We start from the raw sequence: 17863 nt of genomic DNA, 5'->3' as shown, positions 1-17863 counted from the left end.
CTGCGGGGCCCACGAGGCCATCGGGGGATCGCGTGCCTGGAGAGCCTCAGAGTTGTGCAGAGTGGCCTCCAGTGTGTCAGCCAGCTCGATCGCCGAACTTAAGGTAAGATCAGCTTTTTCCAACAGCCACTGGCGCATATACACTGACCTGGTCCCCGTGACGAAGGCGTCTCTCACTAGGAGCTCTGCATTCTGTCCTGCCGTCAGCCCCTGGCAATCGCAGGCCTGCACGAGCGTCCGTAGTGCCTAGACAAGCTCAGCAGTTGATTCCCCTGCTGGTGCCGAGTCACTAAGCGATGCCGCTCGTAGACAGTGTTTACCGGCGGCAGGCATTGTCCTTTGAGTGCGCTCATCGTGCCATCGTAGCTCGGCTGGTCTCTGATCATCGAGTAGACCTGTGGACTGACCCTGGAGAGTAGAACTCTATGCTTCGTTGTGGGGTCAGTCGCTTCAATCACCTCTAGGTATGATTCGAAGCAAGCCAGCCAGAGTTCGAAAGCGTTTCCAGCTTCAGGTGTTTGCGGGTCGAGGTCTAACTTGTCAGGTCTCGGAGTACGTTCCATGCTTTAAAATTACTGCGAATAAAATTGATGCACCTTCAATTACTCCAGAAGACTGGAAGTAGGGTAAATTCTGAAAGGTTTTTATTCACAGTAAAATGTGACTTCTAGCATGCTGAGTGTCTGCCCCTGGACTGAGGATGAGGAGCAATGGCGAAATCACCTTTATTCAGGGGTCTGTGGGAGGAGCCACAAGGGCAGTCAGCAGAGGGGCATGTCCAGACAGGTATCCCAGTTACAACATATATATATGGTTTACCACACATAGCCAATAGAAAAATAATGTTGTGTCATTGAACATCCGGGCCTACACGTTTAAATAAAACCAATCTGACTTTGAAAATCAGACATCAGAAGGAAAGTTAAATCCATTTCATATTTGATCATCTATTCTGTTTTGATGATCTGAAAAGCATAGTATGTGAGGGATTTAGTATATACTTGATCTTTTTTAACATCACTGATTATTGGGATCCATTCTTTGCAATTGTTATTTGGAACTGAATTATTTAATTTATCTTACAGATGCAACATTGCATGCAGCATAGCTTCCTGATCAATCTTTGTGACAGGTTCATCAGCATGCTATTTGTGACTTACTTGCAACATAAAAGAAGAGTTTGATTGCCTCTGAAGGGCAGGATACTGTGAGCTGTCAAGACTGACAAGTATTTTCAGTATGGTCTGCCGCTTGTTTGCATTCCACACACATTGAGGATACATCTCTCACCAGCAAATTTTTTGAAGTCTTGTGATCAATTATCCAATAACCTTTTTAACACTTCAGTTAGCAAGCATTGGAAGACTATATTCTTAAAAGTGATTGCCATGCCATTTATTCATAATATTTAAAATTTGTCTTCTTAAATATTTCTGTGACCATTTATATTTTATCACATTATATCTCAACAGAGAGTGTTGTTTTAAAAGTTTGTATTTATGGCTTTTTATAATTCAATGTAAAACATTTGAAATAGGACCCTGGTCCAGCAAGTATAAACAGTAGAGCTTGTTCAATTTTGACGTAATTAGAATTGGGTATTCAATTACAGTATGATGATTACTTTAGGATAATAGCTACCTTATCCATGAAATCAGTAGTGTATACTAACAACAGTAAGAATTTTAAACACTTTTTGTTGTTTTTATAATTTTTCAGGACAGTGAAGTACTTCTGAAATAAACCCAGTGTTGTAGCGCAGCAAACAGGGTAGACAATTTGCATTCAGTAAGCCCAAAATAACATCTCAGTGATGTTCAATGATGCACAGATGTTGAATAGGCATGCGAGGGGTGATTGATAAGTTTGTGGCCTAAGGTAGAAGGAGTCAATTTTAGAAAACCTAGCACATTTATTTTTCCTACATTTACACACTTAGTCCAGCAGTCGTGGAGCATACGGATCCCTTGTTTGTCTTGGACCTCCAGAAAGTGGTCCACAGCAAGGGTGATTGATAAGTTTGTGGCCTAAGGTAGAAGGAGATGAGTTATTAACTTAAAATTTTCTGCATTTTCACACAGAGTTGAACTGCACGTGCATGTAACAAGAGCTGCATAACTCATCTCCTTCTACTTTAGGCCACGAACTTAACAATTACCCTTGCTGTGGACCACCTGGAGGTCCAGGATGCTCTCGTTACATGCACGTGCAGTTTAACTCTTTCAGTAATAATGCAGAACGTTTGAAGTTAATAACTCATCTCCTTCTACCTTAGACCACGAGCTTATTAATCTCCTCTGCTGTGGACCACTTCGACAAAGAAGGGATCCGTATTCTCCATAACCGCTGGACTAAGTGTGTACGTGTAGGGGGGGACTATGTTGAAAAATAAATGTGCTAGGTTTTCTAAAATTGACTCCTTCTACCTTAGGCCATGAACTTATCAATCACCCCTCGTAACTCCCCTGTTCTTCTTTGAAATATGGCCACTGAATTGTTTGCGTTCATCTGTGAAAGAAAACAACGTCTTGCTCTAATGTTACTTCCTAACGATAAAACTTCTGACAGCCCTCGGTTCACCACTGAAGTAAGAAAGATCAGGATAATAGTTCATTTACCTACCTCAACAGCTCTATAAACTCTTCCAAACTTTCAAATTATAAGAATATCTAATATTGCTTTTCTGCTTACGGATTTTAAAAAAATAGGAACAGAAGTGGGCCATATGGCTTTTTCCAGCATTTAGTGAGGTCTAACTTGATTGTTTTTCTTCCTGCCTATTTCTCAAATCCCTTGATAATATTAGTGCTTAAAAATCTGTCAATCTCAGGCTTGAGTGTAATTAATTCCTAGATACCCCTAACTCTCTCAGATAGAGAATTTTAAAGGAAGACCCCAAATGCTACACTCTGAATACCAACCTGAGACACAGGAAATGTTGATGATTGCCTAACAAAACATTTAAAAACTGCTCTTAACTAAAAATGCAGCCCTGCTTCACAGTATTAAATACACCATATGGTCACATTAGCACATTGTATTTTACAAAGGTTTGAGTACAATGCCATAACATTATCATAAAGCACATACAGCACTATTAGTAGAGATGAATTTATAAGAATTTACCTTTTATTACCTCTGTCATTCAGCCATGCCTTTATTTTTGGTGAAACTGTTTTTATTTTATCTCACCCTAATATAAGTAAAGATCAAGAAATTGAACTTTAAGATTGTTAATCGTTTTGGAAATTAATTTCAAAGCAAATGAACAGTTCTTCATGTTGTTCTTGTGCTTATTTTGCAGAACCTCTAGTTAGTCATGATGATGACTTAAAACAACATGATACGTACATGGACAGCCAGATTGAAGGTATGAATTAAACTGACACATTTAACATCACTGTGAACAATTGAGAAGTATTATATTATTAAAACCACATAAGAAAAATTCTCAGTGACTTGATTTTCAAGGAAATTGGTGGACACTTTTTGAGAGGATGAAGTATTTGTGTTGAAGGGACAAACCTATCATTAGTATGATTTAAGAAAGTTCTACCTCTAAAATAATCAAAGTTGTGTAAAATTCCGCTTGATTGCACTGGGTTTTAAGGCGCAATTCACTCAAGCTATAGGAAAAGTTGACAGATTAAAACAGATTTTATTTTCATTCCAAGATCTTGTGTGCAGATATGCTAGCTGTACCCACAAAATTAGCTGCAGCTCCCAAGTGAAGTAGTCACCATGAAAAACCTTTCCTAATTGCCCTCATTTCCAACCCATATGAAGACTTGACAAATAAAGCTGGTTCTTTCAGATACCACAGCAACAATATGCACCCTTTAAGAGCTTCTATGTATATTTTTAATTAATAAAGAACTTGTGGCTTGTGTATATTATTTTAAAAAATAATTTCCTGTGATTTAGAAGTTTAATTCTCAAAGATCATGATCTACATTTCAATCAACCTTGCTTTTTGTATTTACGGTATTAAACTGCACTAAATTATAATTCTTAAAATATCATCATAAAATTAATTTGCAAAGATTGCATTTGAAAAGAATTTCTGGTTCTTGGTAATATTTGCACCTGTCAGTCAGCAAAGAATGGAAGGAAAAGCACTTCACAAAACAGGTATATTTTTGGACTTTACAACCGTGTTGGCACCTTGGCCCACTGTTTGGAAACCAGCTACCTGAAAATGAAATTTGCTTTCTAACTGTCATTGTGACATCTTAAAATGAAGATAATAAATTTGCACTAAAACATGATTTTCCCCTTGTATTTTTTGAACTGCTTCTTAGATAAACAAGAGGACACTGTAATGCTTAGCCAGCCTTGTACCCAGATAGAAGAAATGGAAATGGGTAGCTCCCAGGAACAGTCAGAGGGTAAGAACTTGTTCACACACCAGCACAAGAACGATCAGAGTAACTTGCAATCTGATTCCACGTACACTTGATATAGTAACAATACCCTTCTATATTGTTTTTAATTCTGAGAGATCAGAGAATTGAAGGAAGACTGGTACAGAACAGGAGCAGAAATAGCGTAGAACAATCATCATATTGAATGCTGGGTCAGGTTTGGATTGCCGACCCCTGCTCCTGTTTACTGTGTTTTTATGCATACAGTTCATTTGGAAACTTCTCCCATCCATTAACAGCTTTAGGCTCAGCTTCTAAAATACTATTCTCATTCACTTAGTTCCATTTGAGAAGTGGTCATGTAATTAGCAAATACATTTAAACAGATGTGAGTTTATTGAATGTAGGTAACATAAACAAGGCCATGCTTTGCTTGAAAATTAAGAAGCTTAAGAGGAGCAAAGGTATCTGGTGGTATAAAATGGTTTAGTAAGACATTAAAAATAATCATTCAGCTGGTTTGGCTAGAATGTACTGGTTCTATCAGCCCAGTCTCGCTGAAATAGGCCAATTTCATTCGAAAGATCAGGCGATTTCAGACCTATTTTGCCTAGCATAAATTTCTGCAAACTTCATTAGTTTGCCAGACTGAAACAATCCCTAAGGCGAGTCTCTGCTGGTTGCAATCAATTTAAGAATGCTCCTCAAGTTATGCTTGCTTCAGCACACAGATATGGTAGACACAGTTTTAAGAGTTTTTAGGCTCTTTTTCTGAAATAAGTCAAAAATCTTGTTTTCTCTATTCAAAGGAAATAATGTTAAATAAGGATTATGCTTTAGAAAGCTGCCGGATCCTGTTGGCTCATGAAAGATTGTACATTTCTGATTATCCAAATGAATTTGGACAGGGACTTGAGCCATAACTTTGCTTTGGTAAAGCAACCTAATTTTAAGCATAATAGGCATCTACTTTCCCAATTGCATCCAAAGCGGAAACTATCTAACCCAAGGAAGATAAAAGTCAGACTCCCTCTATTTGAAATGGTGCAGCAATTTATTCCATCGCCCAATGCCTTGCAGAACTGAACCTTTCAAGATGTATAAGATTAATTTTAACTTCATTCAACCTCCCTTGTCTGACACAAGGATCAGTTTAAAGGCTATTGTTCCTCTGTAAGCTGGCAGAATTTTGTCTCTGGCCTGCAAGCCTTAGTGAAGAAATCCTCTTAAAACTAATTCAAGCTGAGTCCATTCTACCAGTAAAACCTGGTTAATCAGTGGATAGTAAGACTGGCTGCATAGATTAACAGGAAGGGAGTTTAAATGGATTTAAACTGCATGCAACTTCATTTTTTTATTTTGAACCTCATAGAATCAGCATATATCAGGACATAAAAACCTGACCTATGAGATAATAGATTCAGTTGTCTACCCCTACCAAAGATGGAACTTGTGGAAAATTTTAGAGAATGTATATAAAAATGACGGTGATTTAATTTGAAAAAAATATAGAAAGGTAAGACTTTATTTCATGCTGAAGACCTGCATTTTGTTAGAAGTTAATGCACCATCATCTGTATGTATTGCATCTAAATTAAAGTTAACCCTGTTCAGAATAATGTCAAAGACGTACAAGTTTTTTTGCTAAATTCCTAAAAAGATCAATCATAATGTGGATTTGATATATATTGCCATGTATTATTTTTCAAAATAGTCCTGTAAACAAAATATTAAAACCATGACTACTCTTAATTAAGGGATCCCTAACATGTCTCTCAAAAGCCAAACCGTACATTGCTGAAAGTGATTCAGGCTGAAATTCCATTCATTATATTCCCATTTTTGTTGTGAAAGGAACAAATTCATGCAGAGAGCATGGTTCCCTTCTGAGACCCCGCATTATAAAGCAAAATAATGATTGTTAAGCAGCCCCTTTTTAATCCTCACTCTTTCATGCACACTTTTTAATATTGCTTATATTTGAAGCACCACTACTTTAAAAGATGTATTTTGTAACTTTGTCCTTTAGAAATACTGAAGTAATTCCCATTTTTATTTTTATCCCTGTTCTTTATCTACTGATCACAACACCTGTAAAAGAAAGGCTATGATTAAAATGCACCCTGGACCAATTAAGTTTCACATTCCATCTGTGAGAACATCTTACTCTAACTTTTCACCTGGGTGGTCCCAATCATTGCTCAGTGGGTAACAATCTCACTTTGAGTCAGAAGGGTGTAGATTCAAGATGCACTCCAGAAAGCAGAACTCAAAACCTGTGCTGAGAGAATTGCTGAAAGAGTGAGGTGAGTAATTCAAAAACTCTGCTGCTTTTTCAAATAGGAGTAAAAGATTGCAGAATATTAATCTGAAGAATATTTATTCCTGGTGACCTTGCCAGTATTTGTCTTTCAATCAACATTGCTCAAGCCGTTTATCTGGTCATTATCACTTTGCTGTTTGTGTCGGTTTTCTCCACACAAATTGGCAGTTGCCGTTCATATAATGCCAAATAGATCTTTTTTTGATATGAAGTGGTACAACACTTCGTTATTTAATGCATTACAGGATTTCAAGATGGCTTGGGTATTTGTTGGCAAGGAAAGAATGATAGGCAGCAGTATGTAAAATACAGCAATTTTAGTCTGATGGTCTGCTGCACTAATTTACATGGCAAATGCCCTTGTACTAGTCTGTAACCCTCCTCCACCACCCATCTGCACACTTGCCCACACATTCCAGCCCCCTTTTCAGCCCTTCCATTGCCAGCTGCACTACAACCCTCTCAGCCCCTGTCAGTGCTGCAGGCCGTAGTAATGTAGGCATGTTGTACAGAACTGTGTACTCTTTATAAGTGGTGTTAGATCCATACTTAAACAACAGCCATCAATAGCTTCCTCCAGTCAGAGGAAAAGCTATTAACCACTCCCCTGGTGTATTGCCAGAGCCAGGCTGAGAAAAGGGTAGGAATGCAGCAGGGAGCATGGACTGGAACATGGAGCATGGAATATGGCCATCTCAACAGGTCAACAGCAGGTGCCATCTCATTGGCTTTTCACTCAATCATGGAACATCTGGACAGCAAAGATGCAGACATCAGGATGCTCCTCATTGACTACAGTTTGGCATTCAATGCTATCATCCCTTCAAAGCTAATCATAAGCTTCATGTCCTTGACCTCAATACCACCTTGTGCAAATGGATCCCATATTTCCTCATTTACAGAGCCCAGTCAGTTAGGATTGGCAACAAAATCTCCTCCACAATTTCCCTCAGCACAGGTGCACCACAAGGCTGTGTGCTTAGCCCCCTGCTCTACTTGCTTTATACTTCCGACTGTGTCTGTTGTTGGCCAAATCAAGGGAAGTGATAAATCAGCATATAGGAAGAAGTCTGAAAATCTGGCTGAGAGATACCACAGCAACAACCTTTCACTCAATATCATCAAGAGTAAGGAGCTGATTATTGACTTCAGGAGGAGGAAACTGTAGGTCCATGAGCCAGTCCTCGTCGAGGAATCAGAGGTGGAGAGGGTCAACAACTTTAAAATCCTCGGTGTTATCATTTCAGAAGATCTGTCCTGGTGTCCTTACAAAGAAAGCATGGTAGCATCTCTACTTGCTTATAAGTTTGCGAAGATTAAGCGTGACATCTAAAACTCTGACAAACTTTTATTTTTTTTATATACACACAAACATACATACACAGTCCATTACAAGTAAAGCCCTCCCCATCATTGAGCTGATTGACATGGAGCTATCACAGGAAAGAAACATCCATCATCAGGCACACCCACCATCCAGGCCATGTCTTCTTCTCCCCGCTGCCATCAGGAAGAAGGTGCTGGAGTCTCACGACCAGGGTTCAGGAACAGTTAATACCCGTCAACCATCAGGTTCTTGAACCAGAGGGGAAGCTTCACTCAACTCCACTCGCCTCATCACTGAACTGGACTCATTTTCAAGGACTCTTCATCTCACGTTCTCGTTGCTTATTTATTATTATTATTTCTCTCTTTCCTGTATCTGCACAGTTTGCTAGATTTGTTTTTTGCACATTGGCTGTTGTCTGCCCTACTGGTTGTGGTCTTTCGTTGTTTCTGTTGTGTTTCTTGTATTTATTGTGATTTCCCACAAGGAAATGAATCTCAGGATTGTGTATGGTGACATATGTAATAAATTTGCTCTGAACTTTTGGGTGGGGTGGGAGCTGGTGGGGAAAGAGTCGGCGGTTTCTCCACCACGGGAAATGCAAAGAGCCAGGCTATTCAGGAAAACCCATGAAGCACTCCTCGGTGCAAAGTCTCTCCCCTCCCAATACCATTCATGTTTTTTTTTTTAAATCATCAATTCTTTAAGTTGTGAGCACTGCTAACATGTTCAGTACTTAATTGCTTGAGAATATGGTGGTAGGACTTTATTATCTGCTCATGGCAGTTTGGTACTGTTGTGTAGCTTTTTAAGTCATCTCAAAGGACAACTAAAAGTTAGCTTTTACCTTGAGTCAGAAATCACTATGGGCCAGATGGGAAGGGTGATAGATTTTCCTTCCCTAAAGGTCTGTTACTTAACAAAAAATAATTGAGTTTAAATTCTTCAACTTCCATGGTGGGATATCATGCATTAATTCTGATCATTATCCAGGAATGTAAGCAGTGGAAAAGGCTAGAGGGGCTGATTGGCCCACTCCTTTTAGCATTTTCTTATTCTGTAATCCTCATAGTAAGAATGGAGTTTTCACCATCTCAGCCCCAGCTGCATTGAGACTTAACTGACCTGCCACAGGGTGTCTTCTCTTATTTAACTGCAGTTCTTCAATAATCAGGGTCATTTATGAAAATGCTCCATCACCATTTCTGCTGTTGGTTACAGCATGTAACAGCACTCACTTCCTGACATTATCACCTAAGGGTTTGGGCGAATGGGCACTTATTTCCACACATTAATCAGAGTAATCCCAATAATTGATTTTTTTTTGAACAATACATGTCCTAAAAGTTTTTAAGGCCTTCAGTATTGTAGGGCAAGCCTTGAGAGAGCAATCAAACAGCACTGGTCTTCTGGGTTTACATTAAATCATTCTACACAACGGCCTATGAAGTAATGGTGAGTGGGAGTATATTAACAGGTTTCTAGTTGTCATTTTGACCCTTGATCAATAGAATACTGAAGTCCTAATGGTGCATTATGAGAATAGCCCAGGGATAATATAAAAAGATTTGCAGTCCCCATAAGACTAAATATAGCTAGGGTGACCCAGTAGAAAGTCTTGATGCTGGCGGTCTGACAGTTTTACAGAGATACCTATTTCAAGATCTGATGGCTGAGAGCAATATAGAAACACATTTTGTTTCTGTATACCTATTTCAATAAAGAAGAAATATTTGAATTGGTAAGATGCCTTTTACAACCTTGAACACCCAAAGCACTCTAAGGATTTATTTTGGGACAACAATTATTGGAATAATTGGGAAATATGTAGCCAGTTTGCTTGGAATAAGATCATGCAAACAGTGATATGATGATGGCCAGATAATTGTTTTTTACATACAATGGTGGACAGATGAATATAGGCCAGACCACTAGAGAACCCCCCCCCCCCATTCATTAATAGAATGATGGGATCTTTTGTGTTCAACTGAGAGCCGTGGTTGATCACCTCATCCAAATAAATGTATCTCCATCACTGCCCCACTCACATAATATGGTACCAATCACATCAACTTGAATCACATCATTTGGTCTTGAGGCTATCATCTCATTCAGAGTGAGAGTATCATTCATACCATCATAGCTGTTGGATAAAAACATGCAACAATGTATGTCCCATTTAGCAGCAACACTAGAACATCAACTCCATCTGGTATTGCTGAATCTATATACATATGGTAATGTTAACATATTATACTCTTGCTCCATAGTTCATTCCTTGCTAGGAATTTTGGTTGCAGGCTACACTGTCACGGAGAAAAGCCACAATAATGGCAGATGCTGCTTTCAAGATTCTAACTGCACTGCACAAAAAAACATTTTTGCTCATGTCACTTCTAATTCACTTCCTCTATATTTGATACATGTGACATCTTCTGCAGCCTTCCACCAAAGGGAACAGCCTCCCACTATCCATTCCATCCAGACTAGGGGTGGCAAACCTTCTTGAGAGTGTGTGCCCAGATTGGTTATAATCTTCCAAAACATTCTCTTGGTGTGCATGGAAAATTTGAGTAGAGATTATTATTGATAAGTGAATTAGTAAAAGTAATAGATGAGTCCTGTTTCATATTTCCATGTATTCATTGTTTTACTATTAATAAAAGTATAACAAAGATAGACAGAAATAAAAGCAGCATTTTAGAAAATCTGTTCAAAAATTATTAACATTAATATTTTGAGAAGACAATTAAAAATAACATCTTTTCTAAATAGTATTGTATTTGTATCAAATATGTAACAGAAAATATGCACGTGAAATTATAAGCTGTGGTGCACATTCACAAAAACACACTTTACTGTCAGTGAGACTTGTGTTGCTGCACTGATGATGACAAATATTTTATATCTGACTTGTATTTGGTTGTGTTTTGAGAGCTATGCATGTTGCACTAGTTTCATCATCAGTAAGTCTACTCCTACAATTAGACAACCGAGTTCATCACTGAAAATATTGGCTCACATGCATGTGCATGGTGGCACTAAATTACGTACAGAATTTAACATTATTATCATTATATATCTTGTTATATATCTTTTTTGAAAAACAAATAACATTTTTAATTCTCTGGCAATACCTACTCTCACCCACTCCACCTAAAGTGTTTTGGAAGATTTGCAGTCGATCCCATAATCTCCTTCCATACTGTTGTGTATTGAACATTTTAGTAATCTTTGAGTTATATTGTAAATATATTGTTTCATTAAGCATTCTTGTTGTTTACATAATACCTGTGAGTTATCTGTAAAAATACATAAATGGCATACATCATCACACCACCACATGATATAAGTGAGCCTCGCTTAAAGTGAAAAAACAAAGTTAGACTTTCATTTTGGACTCCTTTGGTTTTCTTCCAATCAGTTTTAATATTTTGAAGTTACAAAATATAACAGTGGTGTCGAGGATGTTTAAAATGTGCCCAAGATGACTACCTACCCGTTGAAGTGCTTCAAGATGCACATTCCATAACACAACAGATAACTAGATTTTGTGTACTGAACAAGTTGAGCAGTATTTTAAAGCAAATGGTATAGCCAATGAGAAGTGAGTGCATTGGATTTAAAGGCAGATAGTTTGCTTAGACATTTGACTGCTCCAACCAAGCCAGCTGAAATGAACTTTTCTGATATCATGAAAGTAATGCAGAAACATGTAAAACCAAAACCACTGTTGATTGTGAACACTTTAGGTTTAATAAGCAGAATCAAAAGAAATGGGGTCCATTTCAGTGTACATGGCTGAATTAAATAGACTGTCAGAGCATTGTCTGTTCAGTTAGAGGCTTGATGAACTAAGAGAGATCATTTTGTTTGTGGAATCTTACAAGAAAACATTCAAAAATGGTTCTTATCCGAAGCACAACTTACATTTAAAAGAACAGTTGAAATCACTGTATCAGTGGTAACAGCAGACAGAGACATAATTGAGTTGCGGTCAGGAATGAAAGTGAGCGTAAACAAAATTGCAGTGTCTATGCAGAAACTGGCTTGGCTGAACAAATTGTGTTACCATTGCGGCAGGGTCTCACATATACCAGACCAATGCAGATTTAAAGGTGAAACTTGCAGGAAATGCAACAAAGTAGGACACACACAAAAAAGCATGTTGAGCAGACGGAAATAAATGGACTGCACAGGGAAGATATAAAAGTTAAAAAGTCAAGTGACAATAAGTCAAGAGTACTAATCTGCATGCATTGCTGAAAAATCTGAAAATGATGAGAATGGTGAAAGACTGAGTAGCCTTGAGATTTGAAATCTGAAAATCTGATAGACCAGCAATATGGCTTACACTGGAAGTAAACAGCAAAATAATTAAAATGGAATTGGACACTGGCCTGGCTGTTTCAGTTATTCCACAAAATGAGTTTGAACAGAATTTCAAAGATATTGAACTGAAGCCTGCAGATATCCAAGAACTTGTATTGGAGAAATGACATTCGTAACAGCGAAATATAACAACCATCAAGCCATATTGGACTTGTATGTGGTAAAACAGGAGAGCCAGCATTGTGGGGACATAAGTGCCTGAGACAACTACAACCTGGTTGGAGATCCATCGACCATTTGCATGGCACATCCCTTGTAACTGAGTCAACTGAAAGGGAATTGAGAAAGATACTGGATCATGCCACAACTGTCTTCATGTTGTACACCATGAACCATTGCACAAAAGACGGAAAACAGATGTTGGTATCCACCTCTGTCCCTCTGGTTGGAAAGCATATTGGACCAAGAAAGGACCATGCTGCTTAGAGAAATCATGAAAGTGACAAAAGCAGTTCTACGACCACACAAGTTTTTGTAAGCTACATATCTGAGCAAGCTGCTAATATATCAGGCAGTTACTTGTGAAATGTGACTTGGTTTTAAGCTAGAAGAGAGTTCAAGGAGCTTCACGGAAGTTGCAAGCATTCAGCTTTTGTGAGTGTAAAGACCACGTGCATTAAGGTTCAAGTGGGAATCAAAAAGCTTCTTGTAAAAGTAGATACAAAGACCAAAATCCCAGCTGGATGAACAGAAGGCCAAAAAGAAAGGAGTCAATGGAGACACAAAAACAAATGATGTTGTGGAAGGGGAAACCAAGAGGAGAGATCAGTTCATAAAGGAAGCAACAGAAGGATTAATAACAGAATGCACCAGTGAACTAAATGCACTTTCCCAAGATCAAGATGCATGTTCTAGAAAAAAGGAAGGTGTGAAAAAATAAAGACAAGAAGTTGAAAAGATAATAGATAAAGAAAAAGGATCAAAATAGATCCAGAGAGAAAAGCCAAGAAAAGGAGAAGAAAGGTATCCAGAGCTGTCAGAACCACTTATTCCAGCCTCAGAGTCAACTCTTACACAGAGCAGGCACCAGAAGCTGAGATTGTTTCACAGCCACAAGGCTCACTTGCCAAGCCCAGTGATCCTGCTTGTCAGGAAAGACATTATCCCACAAGAGCAAGAAATCTTCTACAAGCGACTAACTATTTAGGCTTGAATGGGAGAATTTAAAATTTACTATGGGGTTGATATCTATATAGTAGTTGTTTTATATAATAGACTATATACAAGTATACAGTATATGTATATAAATTGAGATTCATTCTAAATTGAGTTGGAATTTATAGCTAAGCTTGGAAGAGTGTGTATTTAATATTTCAGTAATATTGGACTAACACTTAAAATGTATTGTTTGATTCAGCATTATTTGTTGTTTACTTAAAGCATGCAGGTTATCTGTAGAAGTATGTAAATAGCATCCATCATCATACCAACACTTGATATGTACACACCTCATTTAAAGTGGAGATGCAAACGCATTCTAAACTCCCTTGTTTTTCTTCTAGTCAGTTAGTTTCAATGTTTTGAAGATACAAACATGACACATACTTCCAATCCTTGTAACTCACCTACATTAAGTTTAGCCAATTTTATGGGACTTCTCCATTATAAATTTTTAATGTATATAAAGTCTCAGTTATTTCCTCCTTCACTATTACATGAGGGATACCTTCTTCACATTTGTCCGTTCCATTGTAATCCAAAGTACTCATTCAGTAATTTAATATTAGAATATAGAACAGTACTGCACAGCCCACCATGTCTGTGCTGAATAAGATGCAAAATCTGCCTTCACATGATCCATATCTCCCCGTTTCCTGCACATTCATGTGTCTATCTCAAGCCGCTTAAATGGCACTATCTCACTTGTTCAACCACTACCCATTGCAGCTCATTCCAAGCCCATCTACACTCTCTATGTAAAATATCTTAACCGGCACAGTGCATTGAGAGGTTGGTCATGGCTGAAGTCAACTCCTGCCTGAGCAAGGACCTGGACCCATGGCAATTTGTCTAACACCGCAATAGGCCAACGGCGCATATAATTTCATTGGCTTTTCATGCGGTCTTGGATCATCTGTACAATGCTAGTATTTACGTCAGTCTGCAGTTCCTAGTGTTCTGATCAACAAGCTCTGAGACCTGGGTCTCTGTAGCTCCCTCCCCTACTGGATCATCAACTTCCTCACCAGAAGACCACAGTCTGTGTGGATCAGAAATAGTGTCTCCACCTCACTGATAATCAACACTGGTGCACCTCAAGGATGTGTGCTTAGCCCACTGCTCTACCCTCTCTACACCCATGAATGTGTGGCTCAGCATATTGTTTGAAGAGTTTTAGATGATGATGAGATAGTGTACAGGAGCAAGATAGATAGGCTGTTTGATTGGTGTCACAGCAACAACCTTGCACTAATGTCAGTAAGACCAAAAAATTGACACTGGATTTCAGGAAGGGAAAGTGAGGGAACACACAACACACCAGTCCTCATCAAGGGATCAGAAGTGCGAAGGGTAGACAGTTTCAAGTTCCTGGGAGTCAATGTCTCTGAGGATCTAACCTGATCCCAACATATCAATGCAGTTACAAAGAAGGCAAGACAGCAGCTATATTTGAGGAGATTTGGTATGTCACCAAAGTCACTTGCCAATTTATGTAGAGTGTACTGTGGAGAGCATTCTAACTGGGTGCATGTCTGCCTGGTATGAGGAGGGGCCACTGCACAGGATCGAAATAAGCTGTAGAAAGTTGTAAACTCAGTCAGCTCCATCATGGGCACTAGCCTCCCTGGCATCCAGGACATCTTCAAGGAGCAATGCCTCAAAAAGGCTGCATCCATTGTTTGAAGACCCCCATCACCCAGATTATGCCTTGTTATCATTGCTACCGTCATGGAAGAGGTCGAGAATCCTGAAGGCACACTTTCAACAATTCAGGAATAGCTTCTTCCCCTCTGCAATTAGATTTCTGACATTGAGCCCATGAACACCACTTCACTCCATTTTTTTCTGTTTTTACACTATTTATTTAATTTAACTTTTTAAATATATATTTACTGTAATTTACAATTTTATTACTATTTATTGCCATGTACTGCTGCCGCATAACAACAAATTTCACAACAAATGCCAGTGATATTAAACCTGATTCAGATTCTTGAAACTTCTTCCTCCCACTTTGACATTTTCTGTATTTTCTATATACTACTGTATATACAGTAGCATGCAAAAGTTTGGGCACCCTTGGTCAAAATTTCTGTTACTGTGAATAGCTAAGCGAGTAAAAGATGACCTGATTTCCAAAAGGCATAAAGTTAAAGATGACACATTTCTTTAATATTTTAAGCAAGAAAACTTTTTTATTTCCATATTTTACAGTTTCAAAATAACAAAAAAGGAAAAGGGCCTGAAGCAAAAGTTTGGGCACCCTGCATGGCAGTACTTAGTAACACCCCCTTTGGCAAGTATCACAGCTTGTAAATGCTTTTTGTAGCCAGCTAAGAGTCCTTCAATTCTTGTTTGGGGGATTTTCGCCCATTCTTCCTTGCAAAAGGCTTCTAGTTCTGTGAGATTCTTGGGCCGTCTTGCAAGCACTGCACTTTTGAGGTGTATCCACAGATTCTCGATGATGTTTAGGTCGGGGGTCTGTGAGGGCCACGGCAAAACCGTCAGCTTGTGCCTCTTGTGGTAGTCCATTGTGGATTTTGAGGTGTGTTTAGGTTCATTATCCTGTTGTAGAAGCCATCCTCTTTTCATCTTCGGCTTTTTTACAGGTGGTGTGATGCTTGCTTCCAGAATTTGCCGGTATTTAATTGACTTCATTCTTCCCTCTACCAGTAAATGTTCCCCGTGCCACTGGCTGCAACACAAGCCCAAAGCATGATCGATCCACCCCCGTGCTTAACAGTTGGAGAGGGGTTCTTTTCATAAAATTCTGCACCCTTTTTCCTCCAAACATACCTTTGCTCATTGCGGCCAAAAAGTTCTATTTTAACTTCGTCAGTCCACAGGTTTCCAAAATGCATCAGGCTTGTTTAGATGTTCCTTTGAACCTTTTGAATAGAACCTTTTTGGCCTAGACCATAGAAAGAAATTGACTTGCGACAGCCTTTTAAGAAAGGTGCATACAGGTTGGGTTTGATTCTGGTATTCATGGTGCAAAGAACCACAAGGACATTTTCCATTTTCCCCACCCATGCCCTAATTCTGTGGTGTAGTCTTGTTAAACATTTTGAAAATGTAAGTTCAAGACATTTTTCTGTTTAATTTGGTGTGTCTGGGGAATGGAGCTGAAACATAAAAATAGTGGCTGATCTGTTTTTCTTTATTTCTGCTACTGCTCCAATTCAAGGTCAGTTTGAGGTACAGATCTGCTGTTTGATGAATGAGGAGGTCTAGAAACAGTTCACTATGAGCCATCTAATACTCCACTTCTCCAATTAATTAACCCTTGGAGCTCCTCTGTTTGCTTAGGATTGAAGAGACTCTTTCATTGTGAACATTGCTGAATATCTTTGTAGATGAATTGGCAGGTATTACCTTTCTAAATCTCAGTGAAATAGAAGGGTGGAAAAGCAATAGAAATAATGCCTAAATTTGAAGATGTTCCCATTAATTAGTCCACCCTTTCATGACTGACCTATTTTCCTAGATATGTCATGTTTCACCCTACACAAATAAATGGAAAAATTATTGAGAAAATTCTAAAGCTACTATCAATTGACTGAGTACATCACAATGCAGCTTCAATGTTAAATTTACTTTTGAGCCACAAATAGACAGACAGCTCGGGAGAGCAAAATAATACTTTACGAATGTCAGAGTAATTAATCATCTCAGATATCAACAGCATTATTAAGTGATTTACGATGTGACGGAAAAGATTTTAGTATTGTCTTATTTTCATATTTTAATATTTATTTAACAATTTCCATTTATATGTTTTGCAATCACATTTGCAGATATTTCTTTGCACTTTTTAACATAAATAATTCATCTTGTTTTCAGTACTCTGCTGTCTACTGCATCGTGTACTTATTATTTAAACAAACAATAGTTAGTATCCTGCAATCCAAATTGAGTCTCAACAATAACTGCAGCACCAGTTAATAGTTTCTAACAATATCCAACCTGGATTGTCTTCTGAACAAAAAACAAAGATCAAGATCTTGATGCAAGTGCTACTTTAAGCTGGCAACTTAGCATTAAAAATAGTTAATTTTCTAATTGTTCCTCTCTAAAACATATGCAAGTTGTCAAACAGAAAATATTATTTTATTATATTGAATTGAAATATGTTAAAGATGTAATTCTGTAGTATAGCTAAGTGTCAGTAGGCAAATTGTCAAACACCAAATTTTATTTTATTGTATTTAATTAACGTGTATTAAAGAGATAACTCTTTACAAAGGCTATGTATCAGGGAAAAAAAGGCTGGTATTAAAAGTTTTGCTGTTGAAA

General features: G+C 38.2%; 1 protein-coding gene across 2 annotated transcripts in view; it reads left to right on the top strand.

The window, feature by feature from the left end:
* The window catches only part of macrod2 (mono-ADP ribosylhydrolase 2), a 1240168-nt gene that overhangs the window by 1203905 nt on the left and 18400 nt on the right, over positions 1-17863 (top strand). For both annotated transcript variants that reach the window (XM_063056135.1, XM_063056134.1), the window contains 2 exons: positions 3305-3370; positions 4302-4388. In XM_063056135.1, coding sequence (XP_062912205.1) covers positions 3305-3370; positions 4302-4388 — 153 coding nt within the window. The remainder of the gene's footprint in view (positions 1-3304; positions 3371-4301; positions 4389-17863) is intronic.

Source organism: Mobula hypostoma, chromosome 8 (assembly GCF_963921235.1).
Source record: "Mobula hypostoma chromosome 8, sMobHyp1.1, whole genome shotgun sequence".
Classification (NCBI taxonomy): Eukaryota; Metazoa; Chordata; class Chondrichthyes; order Myliobatiformes; family Myliobatidae; genus Mobula; species Mobula hypostoma.
Note: the sequence above shows the minus strand (reverse complement) of the source record. Positions and strands in the feature narration are given on the sequence as shown.